Source organism: Salvelinus fontinalis, chromosome 31 (genome assembly GCF_029448725.1).
Source record: "Salvelinus fontinalis isolate EN_2023a chromosome 31, ASM2944872v1, whole genome shotgun sequence".
In the NCBI taxonomy this organism is placed as follows: domain Eukaryota; kingdom Metazoa; phylum Chordata; class Actinopteri; order Salmoniformes; family Salmonidae; genus Salvelinus; species Salvelinus fontinalis.
The window spans coordinates 46,283,408-46,300,984 of record NC_074695.1 but is presented as its reverse complement, the minus strand read 5'-3'; the positions used below and the strand labels follow the sequence as shown (position 1 = coordinate 46,300,984).

At 45.9% G+C, this 17,577-nt stretch overlaps 2 protein-coding genes across 3 annotated transcripts in view; one reads left to right on the top strand and one right to left on the bottom strand.

Annotated features, from left to right (window-relative positions):
- The first annotated feature begins 2,518 nt into the window (after positions 1 to 2,518).
- irf10 (interferon regulatory factor 10) lies at positions 2,519 to 10,659 on the top strand. The gene is made up of 8 exons (XM_055892944.1): positions 2,519 to 3,095; positions 5,738 to 5,933; positions 6,051 to 6,136; positions 6,307 to 6,358; positions 6,454 to 6,552; positions 9,336 to 9,722; positions 9,936 to 10,054; positions 10,378 to 10,659. The coding sequence occupies exons 1-8, from the start codon at positions 2,922 to 2,924 to the stop codon at positions 10,432 to 10,434; spliced, it is 1,170 nt and encodes a 389-aa protein (XP_055748919.1). The 5' UTR covers positions 2,519 to 2,921; the 3' UTR covers positions 10,435 to 10,659.
- Positions 10,660 to 11,313: 654 nt separating this feature from the next.
- The window catches only part of zmp:0000000926 (arginine-glutamic acid dipeptide repeats protein), a 41,586-nt gene continuing 35,322 nt past the window's right edge, over positions 11,314 to 17,577 (bottom strand). For both annotated transcript variants that reach the window (XM_055892942.1, XM_055892943.1), the window contains exons 2-3: positions 13,405 to 15,183; positions 11,314 to 13,144 (exon numbers count right to left, since the gene is read on the bottom strand). In XM_055892942.1, coding sequence (XP_055748917.1) covers positions 12,665 to 13,144; positions 13,405 to 15,042 — 2,118 coding nt within the window. In that variant the 5' untranslated portion in view covers positions 15,043 to 15,183 and the 3' untranslated portion in view covers positions 11,314 to 12,664. The remainder of the gene's footprint in view (positions 13,145 to 13,404; positions 15,184 to 17,577) is intronic.

Sequence of the window (17,577 nt, the reverse complement as noted above, 5' to 3'; positions counted from 1 at the left end):
TGCGTCCAAATACCCCTACTTGCGATCTAAATAGCAGGAAAACATATAGCATTTTACAGTATGTGACATTTAGAAAATGTAGTATTTTCAACTAGTATAATTTGCTGCACATTTCTGAGGAAGAGAATCAATCGTCTTTCCAGACTCCCGTGCGTTTGACAACAGTTGATGATCAGGGAAGGCACTGTACCAAAATGAACCAATGGTGGGAACCAACGCAACTGCGCGTTAGATTACGCGTTCTCAGTATGGACGAGCCTAGTATGTTCAAATGTGTTGCTTTCTGCACTCGTTTGTACTTAAGAGTACGTTATAAATAGTGTGTAGTACGATTAGTACACAGGATGCAGTTTAAGTAAATAGCAGGCAAGCCAGATTTCAGACGAGACCAACTGACTCTACTTCGTCCAGTTGGTCTGAATGAAAGTAATGCGTCTTCTTTTTCATTGCTGGTATTAAAAGGAGCACGAGGCGGAGAGACTTTAGATAACAATCCTCTTAATTCACACTTTCACTTTCACATGGAATTTGTGTTATCAGCTTTCAGTATGTGGGCAAGTTAGATCTTAGCCAGTCAGAAGCCATTATACTGTGTGTGTGTGTGTGTGTTTACCTTTAAAAGTGTTGTTCTATTTATTTTTTTAAAACAAAATGCTAAATATACTGTAGAAACACAACGATTCACATAAAGGTGAGATAGCCTCCTAAGAGTCTAAGGAATGTGAATACTGAGACAGTCAAAGACAAAAGAGTAAAGGGCCATTTTAATGTCGCTGGAACGCACTCCGTATCTATTTGTCAACAAGAATGAATTCACTGTAGATCAAATCAAATATATATTCTACTTGTTAATTTGTTGTGATTTTGTCTGATTGTATTTCTTTGCATCAGAGGCTAAATGAATCCTCATTGTTACCGCGGTGGTTAAGAACAGGAAACTAAACCTGTAGCCGACAGAGAAACACGTGTACACACCCATTCACACACACACACCCACCCCTCTTAACGTTTTAAAGGAAGTGTGTATTTCCAGGCTGTGAATGTGAAACAACATGACAGATGTGGTGATCAGGGGGCTACTTCAGCAATAATGCACGAGGAGGTGTGGTATATAGCCAATATACCACAGCTAAGGGCTGTTCTTATCGACGCAACTTGGAGTACCTGGATACAGCCCTTAGCTGTGGTATATTAGCCATATACTACAAACCTCCGAGGTGCCTTATTGCTATTATAAACTGGTTACCAACATAGTTAGAGCAGTAAAAATACATGTTTTGTCATACCCGTGATATACCACGGCTGTCAGCCAATCAGCATTCACTGGTCGAACCACCTAGTTTATAATGCACATCCATTTGAGGGGGTAGGGGGTTCCCCTCAATCCAATCTGAGTGGCTTCTTCTGTCAAACTCTCCACTCCTCTCATCTCAGCACCTCTCCACACAGACTGGGCGAGGATAGAGAGGCCTAATTTCTCACAGGACAGCCTTTAACTACTAAAAACGTATTTCAACGTTTTCAGTTACTTTCGACCAAGCTATGGGTCGTTCACTGCAGTGAATATCGATAAGTATTTCATAAATCGATGCACAGTCATTCGATAAATACCTCCTCTCTCTTTTAATGTCATTTCACTATGTCTTTTTAACGGGCTACAATCATATCCGTGATGTATGTATTGTGACTCGGAGAGTTCCGCAACCCCTTTTCGTGAAAACATTATCTCGCCAGTCATCCCGAGAGAGGATGACTGTGGTGCATCCACCGCATGACGAAGGGAAAGGGAAAGCCGAGGCTACTCAGTCACGAGGAATGAGAAACTGCTCTGATGGCTACGCCTAACTAATAACTAATAATACATAACTTCAGCAGTGGCGCGTGGGTCAAATCACTAAGGATTCCAAGCCAGTAAAAAGATAACATATATTACAACCTACAATATGTTGTGATAATTGCATCGTTTGCTCTATAACTCATTTGTTCGTACGCCGCTGTGATATACATTAAGGCCCGTGACAACAGGAAGAGAACGAATGGGTTATAGAGAAAAGCAATGCAATTATCACAACGTACTGTACAGTAGGTTGTAATATGTGATTTTATTCACACACCGCTACTGGTACACATCACAACTGCTGCTACCAGACTCTTACCCTGCTCAATTTATACACTTCCTCAATTGTGCCTTCCTGTAATACTTATGCTAAAATATTTATTCTATTCTACTGGGCCATTTAGTATATGTTCGTATTCTTCGTTTTTTTACTATTTCTCACGGTTGTTGCATCGTCAAGAAGGAACCTGCAAACGAGCATTTAGTTAGATGATGTGTATACCATTTGTCTCCTGTACATACGACTAATAAAACTTGAAACATTTATTGATATCAGTTGTTTCAGACATAGGTTATCACCGCATGCAATAACGGACAGCACTGCATAACATTCTATGAGACATCTCCTCGTCAAATCGTTTGTTTTGCAAGTGCCAGCAATGGATTTGTTGTCGTTTTTTTTTACTTCACACCTCGCTTTCTTTTCACTGTAACTTCACACCTCCCTGCACTCTGAGAGCTACCCGAGCCTATGGCATGTAGGCCTACAAATGGAGTCGGAAACTGAAAGTATTCTAACATTAGCCCACTTACTTTCATTTTCGGCTTGAAAGGCATCCAGCCACTCCAACATTGCGTGGTGATTACTTTCATGGGCACGTTTAGCTATAATTTAACTAAAATAAATAGTTGAAAGATTGATATCGCCTTCTTGAAACAAATGCATTTTGTTTGTGCCTGTTAGTCTACAGTAGTGTACAAAAAGGGATCATGTGATTGTGAATAGGCCTACTTGTGGTCTGTACATCTCCAGTACTTTTGAATATTTTTTGTGGGAAGTATTCATTTAAAACGTATTTTCAAGATGGAGAAGGCAGGCACGAACATGCATCTGAGAGAGTGGCTGATAGCGCAGGTAGACAGCGGAAAGTACGCAGGACTCACCTGGGAGAACCAGAACAAAACCATGTTCAAGATCCCATGGAAACACGCGGCAAAGCAGGACTATAATTTGAATGACGATGCAGCACTTTTCAAGGTTAGAATGTTTATTGTTTCTAGCCTATTTTGTATTTTGTATTTATTAGGGATCCCCATTAGCTGCTGCCTCAGCAGCTACTCTTCCTGGGGTCTGGTGGGTTATGCATGGGTGCCCTAGTAGCTCGGGAACATTCAGCTTGTCAACACTTCTTACAAAACAAGTAGTGATGAAGTCAATCTCTCTTCCACTTTGAGCTTTGAGAGATTGACATGCATGTCATTAATGTTAGCTCTCCGTGTATTTTTAAGGGCCAGCCGTGCTGCCCTGTTCTGAGCCAGGGGGCATTTTTCAAAGTCCCTCTTTATGGCACCAGACCACACGACTGAACAGTAGTCAAGGTGTGACAAAACTAGGGCCTGTAGGACCTGCCTTGTTAAGAAGGCAGAGCAGCTCTTTATTATGGACAGACTTCTCCCCATCTTAGCTACTGTTGTATCAATACATTTTGACAAAGACAGTTTACAATGTACCATTATTTAACTAGGCAAGTCAGTTAAGAAGAAATTCTTATTTTCAATGACAGCCTAGGAACAGCAGGTTAATTGTTCAGGGGTAGAACAACATATTTGTACCTTTTCAGCTCGGGGATTTGATCTTGCAACATTCACAGTTACTAGTCCAACACTCTAACCACTAGGCTATCTTCCACCCCGAATCCATGGTTACTCCAAGCAGTTAAGTCACCTCAACTTGCTCAATTTCCACTTGATTCATTACGAGATGTAGTTGAGGTTTAGGGTTTAGTGAAGGATTTATCCCAAATACAATGTTTTTAGTTTTAGAAATATTTAGGAATAACATATTCCTTCCCACCAATTCCTAAACTCAAAGCCAGTGGCATGTAATTAGTAAAGATTGAAAAAGTAAGGGGTCTAAACAGTTACCCTGGGGAATTCCTGATCCTACCTGGATTACGTTGGAGAGGCTTCCATTAAAGAATACCATCTGTGTTCTGTTAGACAAGTAATTCTTTACCCACTATATCGCAGGGTGTGTAAAGCCATAACACCTACGTTTTTCCAGCAACAGACTATGATCAATAATGTCAAAAGCTGCACTGAAGTCTAACAAAACAGCACCCACAATCTTTTTGTATTCAATTTATCTCAGCCAAGAATCAGTCATTAATGTAAGTGCTGTGCTTGTTGAGTGTCCTTTCCTGTAAGTGTGCTGAAAGTCTGTTATCAGACTTTGTTTACTGTAAAATAGCATTGTATCTGGTCAAACACCATTTTTCCCAGAAGTTTACTAAGGGTTGGTAACAGGCAGATTGTTCAGCTATTTGAGCCAGTAAAGGAGGCTTTACTATTCTTGGGTAGCGGAATGACTTTTGCTTCCCTCCAGGCCTGACGGCACACACTTTCTAGGAGGCTTAAATTGAAGATGTGGCAATATTGTCCGCTAATATCCTCAATATTATTCCATCTAGATTGTCAGTTGGTGGCTTGTCATTGTTGATAGACAATACTTCCTTTTTTCACCTCTTCCACATTCACTTTATGGTATTCAAAAAGTACAATGCTTGTTGTTCATAATTTGGTCCGACACACTTGTGTAGTGTCGGGATGTATTGTGTCAGCATTTGTTGGTGGCATGCCTAAGTTTGCTTATCTTGATTACAGTTATGTTTTGGCATGCTTGTCTAGGTACATGTGCAAAGGGGGATCAAGAACGTAACTCTTAACTTATTTTATACATTATTTGTACGACATCATCGAATAGAGACCCCCCAGAAGATCCATGCAAAATCAAACTTGTGCTGTGATGTGGCAAAATGTCCAGATCAATGTAGATTGATCAATGTTATTGATATAGACCAAATTAATGCATTGATTTGGATGCCCATGTAAATAACAGTGCATGTGAAGAGTTTATTTGCTTATGGTTACCTTCATGTGTGTGTAAAATACTGTTCTCAGATTTAGATGATTAGATGAATACTGTTCTCAGATTTAGAGTTTAGATGTGTACAAAAATGTTTTTTTGTTTGTTTGTTGCTGGAATGGAATGTTCATATTCTGTATATTTATATTTGACTGTGATATTTGGTGGTCTTCACCTACTGTAGCTATCTTAAGATAAATGAACGCACTTGCATGAGTCACTCTGGATAAATGATTAAAATGTCAAATGTAAATGTTTTACATCATGTAGATCTCATAGTACTGTATTGAATTATTTTCGTAATACATTTTCTAAATCTTGATGTCACAATGTATAATTTGTTAAATCTGCACCACTGCTTATTCCTCTGAGAGTGAGGCAGATATATAGGATTTTGCAAATGCTGAAATGAAACCATCAAGTGATTTTAAAAAGGAAAGGGGATACCTAGTCAACTAAATGCATTCAACTGAAATTAGTCCTCCGCATTTCAACCAACCCCTCTGAACCAAATACGTCTGTCATTGCCATGCCTTGATTAGATAGTGAAAAAAAATCATATTTAAACAATAAAGGCTGATTTACCAACATTTCTGAAAATGGATATATAGCATTTTGGAATGCACTCAAATGCTTATTCATATTGTGTGTGTGTGTGTGTGTGTGTGTGTGTGTGTGTGTGTGTGTGTGTGCGTGCATGCGTGCGTGTGCGTGCGTGCGTGCATACCTTTATGTGGTGTGTTTCCATCTACCAGGCATGGGCAGTGTATAAGGGGAAGTACAGAGAGGGGAGGGACAAGGCAGACCCCACTTCCTGGAAGACTCGTCTCCGCTGTGCCCTCAACAAGAGCACAGACTTCCAGGAGGTCCCAGAGCGCAGCCAGCTGGACGTCTCCGAGCCCTACAAGGCCTACCGTATCCAGGTAGTGACAGAGACAGGCAGATACTCAGGTACCAGTAGCCTCCATTTGTAGTCTTCTCATGAAGCACGAGTCTAGAGAGCTCAGAGCCCTTTATGGGTTTAAAGTGCGAGTAATTACTATCAAACCCTACTTCACGCTCTCTCAGAATCTCCAGAAACTGAGAGTCAGGTGATAATCCAGACCAGGAGCTCCAGTGCTCACCTGAGGAACACCATCACACACCATCCACAGGTAACACAGCGGTTTTGTTTTCAATGCTGTATGACAGGTGCGTAGTTGCTGCCATCTAGAGGACACCTTTTGCAATAACTTTACATCACGTAGGGATGAAGTTTGCACACTTGCACTGAATGTTCCTTAACAAGTCAGATGATTGGCTGTGAATATGTGTTTTCCCTCAGTTTGGCTGCGATAGGGAATCAGAGGAAAGGGATGGAAGAGTCAGCCACAGTGGTCAGTATCAGCCTCCATGTACGTGTGACTGGTAGCTGAATCACTGAACAATGTTGAATTAGATATGATATGTGTTTGTGTTCTCTCCTGTCAAGGGGGTTTGGACCATGTATACTACTCTTCCAACACAGGGACTCTCCAGATGGACAGCTGTGCTCCCTTCTCCATATTCAGCCCCACACCACAGATCTCTGGTGAGACAATACACTGCAGAGTTATTCACATTTGAGTGGGTTAATGCTTGATTAATTTGCAAACTCTTGGCGTTCTCTCAACCAGCTTCATCTGGAATGCTTTTACAACAGTCTTGAAGGAGTTTCCACATATGCTTAGTACTTGTTGGCTGTTTTTCCTTCACTCTATTTTTTTGTATTTTTTTATTTTACCGTTATTTTACCAGGTAAGTTGACTGAGAACACGTTCTCATTTGCAGCAACGACCTGGGGAATAGTTACAGGGGAGAGGAGGGGGATGAATGAGCCAATTGTAAACTGGGGATTATTAGGTGACCATGATGGTTTGAGGGCCAGATTGGGAATTTAGCCAGGACACCGGGGTTAACACCCCTACTCTTACGATAAGTGCCATGGGATCTTTAATGACCTCAGAGAGTCAGGACACCCGTTTAACGTCCCATCCGAAAGACGGCACCCTACACAGGGCAGTGTCCCCAATCACTGCCCTGGGGCATTGGGATATTTTTTAGACCAGAGGAAAGAGTGCCTCCTACTGGCCCTCCAACACCACTTCCAGCAGCATCTGGTCTCCCATCCAGGGACTGACCAGGACCAACCCTGCTTAGCCTCAGAAGCAAGCCAGCAGTGGTATGGTCCAACTCATCCCAAATCATCTCAGTTGGGTTGAGGTCGAGTGATTGTGGAGGCCAGGTCATCGGGGTGGCAGGTAGCCTAGTGGTTAGAGCGCTGTACTAGTAACCGGTAGGTTGCAAGATCACATCCCCGAGCTGACAAGGTAAAAATCTGTCGTTGTACCCCTGAACAAGGCAGTTAACCTGCTGTTCCTAGGCTGTCATTGAAAATAAGAATTTGTTTGTAACTGACTTGCCTAGTTAAATAAAGTAAAAAATAAATAAATCTGATGCATCACTCCTTCTTGGTCAAATAGCCCTTACACAGCCTGGTGGTGTGTTGGATCATTGTCCTGTTTAAAAGCAATTGATAGTACCACTAAGAGCAAACCAGATGGGATGGCGTATCGCTGCAGAATGCCATCAAACGTCCTCCTCCATGCTTCACGGTGGAAACCACACATGCAGAGGTCATCCGTTCACCTACTCTGTGTCTCATAAAGACAGGCCGGTTGGAACCAAGAATCTCAAATATGGACTCCAAAGGACAGATTTACACCAGTCTAATGTCCATTGCTTGTGTTTCTCGGCCCAAGCAAGTCTCATCTTATTTTTATCCTTCAGTAATTGTTTCTTTGTAGCAATTCGACCACAAAGGCCTGATTCACACAGTCACCTCTGAACAGTTGATGTTGAAATGTGTCTGTTACTTTAACTCTGTGAAGCATTTTTTTGGGCTGGACTTTCTGAGGCTGAGGTAACTCTGGGTCTTCCTTTCCTGTGGCGGTCCTCAGGAGAGCCAGTTTCATCATAGCACTTGATGGTTTTTGCGACTGCACTTGAAGAAACGTTCAAAGTTCTTGAAATGTTCCAGATGGACTGACCTTCATTATAACGTTTCAGGTAACACCCAAGTGCAGACTATGTTGAAGTAGTAATGTTTATTACAGCAACAGGGGCAGGCAAACGGCAGGTCAAGGCAGGCAGGGGTCAATAATCCAGAGTAGTGGAGGAAAGGTACAGGTCGGCAGGCAGTCTCAGGGGCAGGCAGAGTGGTCAGGCAGGCGGGCTCAGAGTCAGGACAGGCAAGGGTCAAAACCAGGAGGGCGAGAAAAAGAGAGACTTGGGAAAAGCAGGAGCCGAGAAAAACGCTGGTTGACTTGACAAACAAGACAAACTGGCAGCGGACAAACAGAGAACAGAGGTATAAATACACAGGTGATAATGGGGAAGATGGGCGACATCTGGAGGGGGGTGGAGACATTCGCAAGGACAGATGAAACAGATCAGGGCGTGACATTCATGTCTTAAAGTAATGATGGACTGTCGTTTCTCTTTGCTTTTTTGAGTGGTTCTTGCCATAATGTGGACTTGGTCTTGTACCAAATAGGGCATCTTCTGTATTCCACCCCTACCTTGTCACAACACAACTGATTGGTTCCATCGCATTAAGAAGGAAAGAAATTCCACAAATCACCTTTTAACCTTTTAACATGGCACACCTGTTAATTGAAATGCATTTAATGAAGCTGGTTGAGAGAATGCCGAGAGTGTCCAAAGCTGTCATCATGGCAAAGGGTGGCTACTTTGAAGAATCTCAAATCTCAAATGTATTTTGGTTTGTTTAACACTTTTTTAGTTACTACATGACTCCATGTGTGTTATGTCAGTCATAGTTTTGATGTCTTCACTATTATTCTACAATGCAGAAAATAGTCAAAATAAATAATGAGTAGGTGTGTCCAACTTTTGACTGGTACTGGTATTTTTCCACACTGTGAGGTTGCAATAATATTGTGAAAATTATGAAAATATCCTTTAAGTGAAAGAGCTGTTTGAAAAGACTGCCTGAAATTTCTGTCTGTTTTGGTGGGATGGAGTTTTGTCCTGTCTGGTGACATCACCAGGTGATAAATGAGTTAATACACCAATGAGAAAGAGAGTTCCATACCTCACAGTTAGTTTTGGCAAATTTCTTGCTTGAGAATTTCTCTTTCATAAGAATCAATTTTTGTTCAGTTTTTCAATTTTAATTGAAATCGATCACGGTAAGGTACTTAATTGTTACCCAGAAATGATTTGATATTGAGATTAAAAAGGGCTGCATTTGGACCTTTAATTAGCATGTGTGTGTTTGCATTGCTTGTGTCTGTGTTTGCGTTTGTCCAGACTTCCGTGTGCGGGTGTGTCTGTTCTACCAGGACCAGCTAGTAGTGGATGTGACCACCAGCACCCCAGATGGCTGTTTCATTCTACATGGTCAGGTGCCCCTGGGGAACGAGAGGATCTATGGCCCCTGCACAGCCCAACAGGTCCCCTTCCCCCCTCCAGGGGTCATCCACCTGCCCCCCTGTATCGCTGAGGCCATGGGCCGCCTGCTGCCCCACTTGGAGAGGGGTGTCCTAGTGTGGGTGGCTCCAGATGGGGTGTTTATCAAGAGGTTCTGCCAGGGCAGGGTGTACTGGAGTGGCCCTCTGGCCCAGCACACAGACAGGCCCAACAAGCTGAACAGAGAGAGGACCTGCAAGCTGCTGAATACACCTATTTTTCTGAACGGTAGGGACGTCACTAATACAACTTCTGTGTAGCAAACAGATGTGATATGGTGAGACAGTGACCCTGGCTCCCTATCAATCCCTCTCTTGTTCTCTCTCCATCCTTCCCCTTCTGTCTCTCCATGACCTTTTAATTCTCTCTCTCTCCATCCTCCCCCTTCTGTCTTTCCATCCCCTTCTCTCTCTCCACCCCTCCCGTTCTCTCTCTCCACAGAGCTCCAGGACTTTCGCAAAGGGGCGGGACCCAAACCGCGCTACGAGATTGACCTCTGCTTTGGCGAGGAGTTTCCCGATGCCAGCCCCCTGAAAACAAGGAAGCTGATCATTGCACAGGTGACTAATGTAATGGGGTCAGGGGTCGCTGTGGATTAGGGATTTCCTGTGCTACAGCAACTGACCCATTGCCTAGTTTAGTGGGCCCATATTTACAGTATGTTGATTTTATAACTATGTTTTTAGTCTGTACAATGTTATTATATTGTTATATAGTATTAATATGAAGAAAGTTTTTCATTCCATCAATCCAGGTCTTTCCCTCCCATTTTGAGCAGTAAACTGCATGTATTCTGCAGTAGCTACCAGCAGAGGTCCTTGTAGTCATAGTCAGTGACAATGTCTTCCTGTCTGTGTGTGTGTGTGTGTGTGTTGGTGTGCAGGTAGTGCCCCTGTTTGCTGTCAACCTACTGCAGAGGTGCCAGAGGTTGGGGCCATAAGAGAGACCACGCCTTCACACACACGTCACCAAGGGGGAGGGTTAAAAGGGTCAGTCCCAACCCTCTCCCAGCACTGATGAGACCAGGACCCATCTCTGAGTAACCCCTTAGGAACACCCCCCCCCCCCCCCCCGGTACCCTCCTGTCCCAGTCTAGCCAGCCATGATGAGGGGTGAGTCGAGTCTCGAGACGCCCCCCAAAAATATCTGCGTTTGGCTGCCTGTGTTAACACACTCATGGTTTTCTTAACATGCAGCAATTGAAATATTGGTTTTATTTTTGAGTTTGACAATGTAATCGACAGATAATGTCATCATTTTGCCAGTATACAGTATGTTTAATATCTTTCGTCAACATGTTCCTCATTTACATGGTGTGAGGAGAGTACGTTTGTACAGTATCTTATATAATGTGAAAAACGGCAGCAATTCATTCTTCCATTCACCTCATAATCAACTTGTGATTTAATTTGATGTGCAGCTAGAGTCTAGTAACTATATCAATGGTTTTATATCCATTGTGTGATGTGTGGAACTGTGACAGACTTATAGACCTGCCTATAGATCAGGTTAATCATTACAAATCTTTAAACCACTAAAAATGATTGAAATAAGAAACTTTTTATCTTGTGCCATGAATTAAAAATAGTAGTATAAGTGTATACTGCTTGAATGCTCCCATAGTTTAATGGCAACGTTTCAGCCACCATCGGTCTTTGTCAGGAAAGATGCCATTATTATTAAATGTCATCGTATGGGAGTATTGGACATTACTTTTTTTCCTATGACATATGTCCCCTAAAACTTAGATAGTACATTGGCTGTGTGTACAACACTTTCGATCATGCATGTATGTGGTATGAAGTCACCTCATTCAGTATAAATTTATAAAGCTTTTTTTAATTTTTATAATTTCTAGCGAACATCATATAACAGACTCACAATTTCAAAAATATACAATTTTTTTTTATAGCTAGAACATTTACAAAGAAAAAAAAAAACAGGTCAGGTTTTTGTTTTTGAAAAAAACAAAACAAAACAAAAAAAAAGTTGAAAAAAAAAACTAAAGTGAAAGAGTGTGCTGAATCAGAAAAGATACCCGTATCTGAGTTTTAAAATACTTTCAATCGTTTTTCCCTGCGCTCAAACATATACAGTACATGGAGAAAGAAAGAGGAACAGAAGGGGTACAGAGTACAGTACAGAGGGGTCAAGTGTGTGTTCACAAAGCATCATGTTCCAACCTGTTATTAGCACCATTACTCTCCCGCCATTCCATCTTTGTTTTCTTTCTTTTTTTTTTAAATGGAAAAACACTCTCGGGGTCAAGGCGAAGTGACACTGACCCACCTGTGTGGGAGAGGATTGTCTGTTACGCAATTTTCATTAGTGTTTCTCCTTTCGCTGAGATAATGTTAAGAACATATTGGAGGGCAATACCTTGGCGAACAAGAGATTAACATGACCCCCCCCCCCCCCCCCCCCCCCGGTAACGAGAATAGTAAAAAGGCAAAGAGTTGCTGATACATTCGTTTACCTTGCCTGCCCAGACCCACTGACCGACGGACTGACTGACTGACTGACAGTCAAACTTCGTATCAGAAAAAGCGAGAAAATCTAAAACTGAGAACGCATTACGAAAGTGACAATCAGAGAGGTTGCATTAAATCGGTTTAGCATATTTATAGAACATCTGTAATGTAATATATAGTCATATTATTCATATATATATATATATATATCTCTCTCTCTGCGATAGACATCTTCAATAGAGCTTGCTTCCATAACCCTGATTGAAAACCGATACCCTGCAGAGAACACTGTCAGTGAGTAGACGTGTGGGACAACCATTACAAAAACAGTGTCTCACTAAACGTCTCATTCTGTCACCGTGGAGCTCTCTGGGAGTCCTCAGACAGCTACCCCTGTCAGAGGTGTGCTAAGCGGAGAGAGGGGAAAGAGGGACGAAGAATGAGGGGTATAGGCTCATACTCTGGGCAGCAGTGTGGACACAAGTAAAGTTGCATTTCTCTGTCCTTCCCTGCAACCCTGCCTTGTGGTCTCTCTACTCTGTGGCCATGTGGGTGCTCTAGAGACAAGGAGGGTGTGTTTGTGCTTGCGTGTGTGTGTGTGTGTGTGTGTGTGTGTGTGTGTGTGTGTGTGTGTGTGTGTGTGTGTGTGTGTGTGTGTGTGTGTGTGTGTGTGTGTGTGTGTGTGTGTGTGTGTGAGCTCTACTGCCGCTTCCTATGCTTGGAGCCGTGAGGTAAATTGGTGGTCTTGTCAGTCCCGGTAGCTTCGGTAGTTCCAGTAGGGGGTAGGAGGTCGGGGGCGGACCATCGCCTCTTGCGTGAGCGTGGCTGCTCCTGGGTGGGAGGGTCTGCAGGGGGCAGAGGAAGAGGAGGAGGGGCGAGAGCAGGGTAGGGATGAGAAAGAGGAGGAGGAGGGGGAGGAGGGGGCATATCTTCCCTGTGTGAGCTGGTGCCGGCCCTGGCCCGAGTGTGTGTGCGGTGGCCCCCCCGGAGGGCTGTGCGTGTGTGTGAGTGTGTGTGTGTGCGAGGTGTGTGTGAGGGGGTGAGGGCCAGGCAGATGTCTCCTTCGCTGAGTTGACGGCAGGATAGGCCGTAGAGCTGGGAGGTTCTCTGTGGACAGCAGGAAGACCAGCCGCGGTCCCGTACGAAGAACGGGTACTCCACCAGAACTGTTAGTAACTCCTACACACACAGAACAACAACAACATATTCACAACAGTGCTGGGGATATACACCCTTTTTACTAAGGAGGTGATTTTTAAATTACGATTTGGAAAATCCGTGTTGTAAGCAAATTTGTCATATGTTAACATGTTTGAGTGATTGCATAGGATTGCAAACGTTTGCTTATGTAGTGAATGACCCGTGCCTTTATTATAATATATTGTCTAGAAGTGACTCAGATAGAGAATAGAAATCTAGAAGATAGATGAGCCACTGACCTGAGTGTTGCGGTCTGTGAGGAGGACCTGCAGGTGGTTGAAGCCGTGTGTGTCGCCGGGGGCGATGAGCAGAATGGTGCAGGTGCTCAGGTGGAACTCCGGGGAGGTGTTGGCACTCCTTAGGAAGTCCTCCGTCCTCAGCTCCTCCACGCGCTTTAGACGGCCCCCCACCAGCTCAATCAGAGATCCCTTGGCAAAATGAGGTAGGAGTGCTGGGGGGTTGTGGTGCTGGTGGGAGGCAGGGGGTGAGGTGGCCGAGAGGGGAACAAGGGGGGAGGCGTGGGGACGTGAGTACTGCCGCCCAGGGGAAAGGTCTCTGCTGTCTTTGTCTCTGTCTCGTTCACTGTCTCTCTCCCGGTTGTCTCTGTCTTGTTCACGTTTTCTCTCTCTGTCTTGTTCTCGTCGTCTGTCTCGTTCTCTGTCTCGCTCTCGTTCCCGCTCTCTGTCGCTCTCCGTGACGTGGCTGTTGGGCTGCCCCTGGGGCGAGTGCTGCGAGTTCCTCATGGTGTGCAGGCCGTACTGAGGGCTGCCTGAGGGGCTGTACAGGGGGAAGGGCTGAGCCTGGGGGCTGAGGTGGCTGGGCTGTAGGGTAGAGTACATCGATCCCAGGGAGTAGTAGATCTGGGCCTTAGCCGGAGAGTTCCCCATGGGGTCCAGGAGCTCCCCTCTCCCTGCCCGGGGGTCTGCCCGATGGGGCTGGGGCCTGCTAGGGATCAGGGTGAGGGTCCCAGGCTTTGGCATCCCACGGGGGTCCCTGTCCTGCAGAGAGGAATGTGAGTCAGGGCCCTCCGGAGGTGGCGCTCGGGAGTCTTGGAAAACCGCAACCGTCTGAGAACGCCCCATGGGATCCTCCTGGTGTCTCCGCCGCCCGTTGGCATGGGAACCGTGGAGGCTGCCGCCCAGCCTGGCCCTGCCGCTGGGTTCGTTCCCGTACTCTCCTGAGGGGGGCGCCACCCTGGAGGCAGAGGCAGTCCTGCTGCCCGGGCCGTCCAGCCCGTTGGGCCTCTTGCCCAGGTATCTGTGTCTGCCTTCCGTCACGGAGGTGTCAGGACGGTAGAGGGGGGGCTGGCTGAACAAGTGGGAGGGGGAAAAGAGAGAGGAGCTATAGTCCCTTCGTTCTGTGTTGAAATAGGACCACATCTCTCTGGAGTCAGCAGGGAAGGGGCTCTTGAAGGAGGAAGAGGATGAGCAGGGTGGAAGGGGAAGGGGGATTTCACCTCGGAGCCACCTGGAGTGATGGGGGAGTGGGGAAGGGAGAAGATCATCCCTCCAGGAGGGTGAGCCTGACCCCCTCCTCTCTCCTACCTGGCCTGGGAGGAAGGGAAGAGGGACAGAGGGGGTGTAAGGCAGGTGCCATGGCAGGGGGAGGGGGATACCAGGGGTTGGGAGGGGAGGTGGGGGAGAGGGTAGCAGACTGTGGGGGTTCGTCAGAGCCTCGTCGCTGCTCTCCCTGCACCCCTCATCTCTCCCTGAGCTGCCGGCGGGCCGGGTCCTGAGGGGCGAGGCGGGCCGGGTCCTGAGGGGCGAGGCGGGCGGTTTGAACTCGTCCAAGAGGGGGCGCTGGTCAACCGAGCCCTGCCGGGATTCCCTCTTCTTGGGGGGGAGGCACTCTTTGCCGCGGTCGGGGCTGGGATTCATGGGTGGGCGCCAGCGGCGGCGGGCGGGGGCGGCTAGGTTACATGGGACTCACGGGGAAACGAGGGCCGCAGAGTGAGGGGAGGGCCTCGACACGACATCACTGTCAGATCACTGACACCCTAGCCCTGAACGACCTATCACCTACACAGAGAGAAAGGGGGAGGAGGGGAGAGAGGAGGGAGACAAAGGGAGGTAGCAGAGAGAAAGAGAGATTGAGTGAAGTGTGAACATCTCAGAGTGACATGTGGACAGTCTGTCAGGCCTAGCTGTCAAGAGTTGTTAGGACTAAGCAGTCAGTCAGCTTTGATACCCACAAACAAGTAAACACCAGACACAGATTGAGTGATTACTGTGGAAATAGACAGAGAATGTTTATCTCGCCTGTGCAACATTGTAATCAGGGGTACTCAAGTACCATTTGAAAAGGTCCCGTCACACAAATTTCCTTGGTGGCAAGGTCCGAATGGATATTGTAATTTATTGTCAAAGTAACAAACCCCCCACCTTACAACCCATACCGCTCCAAACTGCTCATACTGGTCACACTCCTCTTGTTGGCAGAGAGACACTTTTTGAAGTTTTAAAGCAACTTTCCTGCAATTTGACATATTTTGCCATCGGGCAGAGAGAAAATGTTGCAGTGTTTAAGCTCATTTACCATATCGGAGCCCCTATTGGGCTTATCGGGCCCATATCGGGCTTATCGGGCCCATATCGGGCTTATCGGGCTTATCGGGCCCATATCGATACCAGGGGTCGAAGTCCGACTGAGTTCCTATTTTATATTAGTCAGGACCCGTGGGCTGTATTGACCCCGTTCTGGGTCCGGGTCCGGACCTCGGTCCGCCGGTCGAGTACGGCTGCTGTAATCCTTTGGAGGTCGGCTTGCAAACGCAACAATGCAGAATTGACTGAATCGAGCCTGGAGTCTCTGAGGCCAACAGAACTTCGGGAAATCAAACCCCAACCCAGTGAAACGTCAAAACTCTGGCTCAACACCTCCAGCTCAAGGGTGTCGTAGTTGCTACACGTAATACATACGTTGCTGGTCATGTGGCGAGAAACGATCCAATTGACTGGTCTCATTCAAGAAGCACATGAACTCCCACAAGTGCTCTAAAAATATGGCATGCATTGTGCGAACAGTGCAGTTCAGAGGCAGTGCGGCATAGCTGTACCAACACACATGCTGTACACACTCCCAGCAGGATACCTTTCATCTCTCCCTCTCTGAGGATTAAATATGGAGATATGGTTTATACTATTCTCATGAACCGCCTCCCTCACACCCCTGAGGGCTGTTCCGCAATGTCCTATTTACTAGTGCACGTACACACACACACACACACGCACACGCACACGCACGCACATGCATATATGAATGAAAGAACGCAGGGAAGCACGGAAACACACACACACACCCCTCAGGCAGCTATGTCTCTATCTCACTCCCCCAGCGATGGACAGAGCTGGTCACCATCCATCCTAAACTGAGAGGGACACTGTTGATATGGCCGCAGGAGGTGGTGTGTGTATCTTTGTGCGTGTGTTGGTGTGAGAGTCTAATTTGTTTCCTTGTATGTAGCAGAGCTGAGCAGCCCTGCTTCATTCAGTGTGGAGCGCGTGGGAGTTCCCCTAAGTCTTCTCCAAATGTTCTAAATGAGCTGCTTTGATGTGACAACTCCGCTTAGCCCAGCTGTTCCTGCCGCCACCGTCACTGCCCCCGCCGCCCGCCACCCGCCGCCCGCCAGTCCTCCCCGCCACTCAACGCGAGAGTTGAGTGGCGTCCACACGCCCGTCTGCCCCGACTGAACCCTGCCAACTCTCCACCGTCTCGCTACGCCAAACTGTCGCCATGGAAACTGAGTCCACACAGGGAAGACAGGTTACATTGGGATACTCTCTCTGGGGAGAGCCGGGGAAACTGTCGCTCGTCACCTACTCAAAGTTCCACAAGAAAACACACTCTAACAGAGGGCTGGAGCAGAGTGAAGCGGAGTGTTCAGCACTGCTGCTTTGTTCAATGTCAATCAATCACTCCATATGGACGAAAGATACACTACTCCAGGCATTGACTTAAGTGTGGAGGGGGTGGTTGGACAGTCTGGGATACACTGCAGGTTAAAATCGAGTAGAATTAATGGGATTTGAAAAAAAAAAATTTTTTTTTTTTTTAAGCACAACAGACTTCTGTGGAGAATAAGAGCAGATTTGTCCGGTGAAGCGACCGCATTTTGTGACAATGCCACTTTGCAATTTAGCCCTTACATGTATTGATATAGATTAACAAGGGTAGAGATAACACTAACACACTGAAAGAACTGAGGTTTTCCATGGAAATCCAACATGCAGGGGCGACAGGTGAGATGTTTCACCCTGGAAAGTCCTGAAACGCCCCAGGCCGACCAGTTGCTCACTTCGACAAAGTTTCCGGAATAAAACCTAACCCTGAGACCAAAGCAATTGTAAAGTGTGAAATGGGATGCAGAGAATATCGTTGATGGACCGCTAGATATCAACGTTTATCAGGAAGAA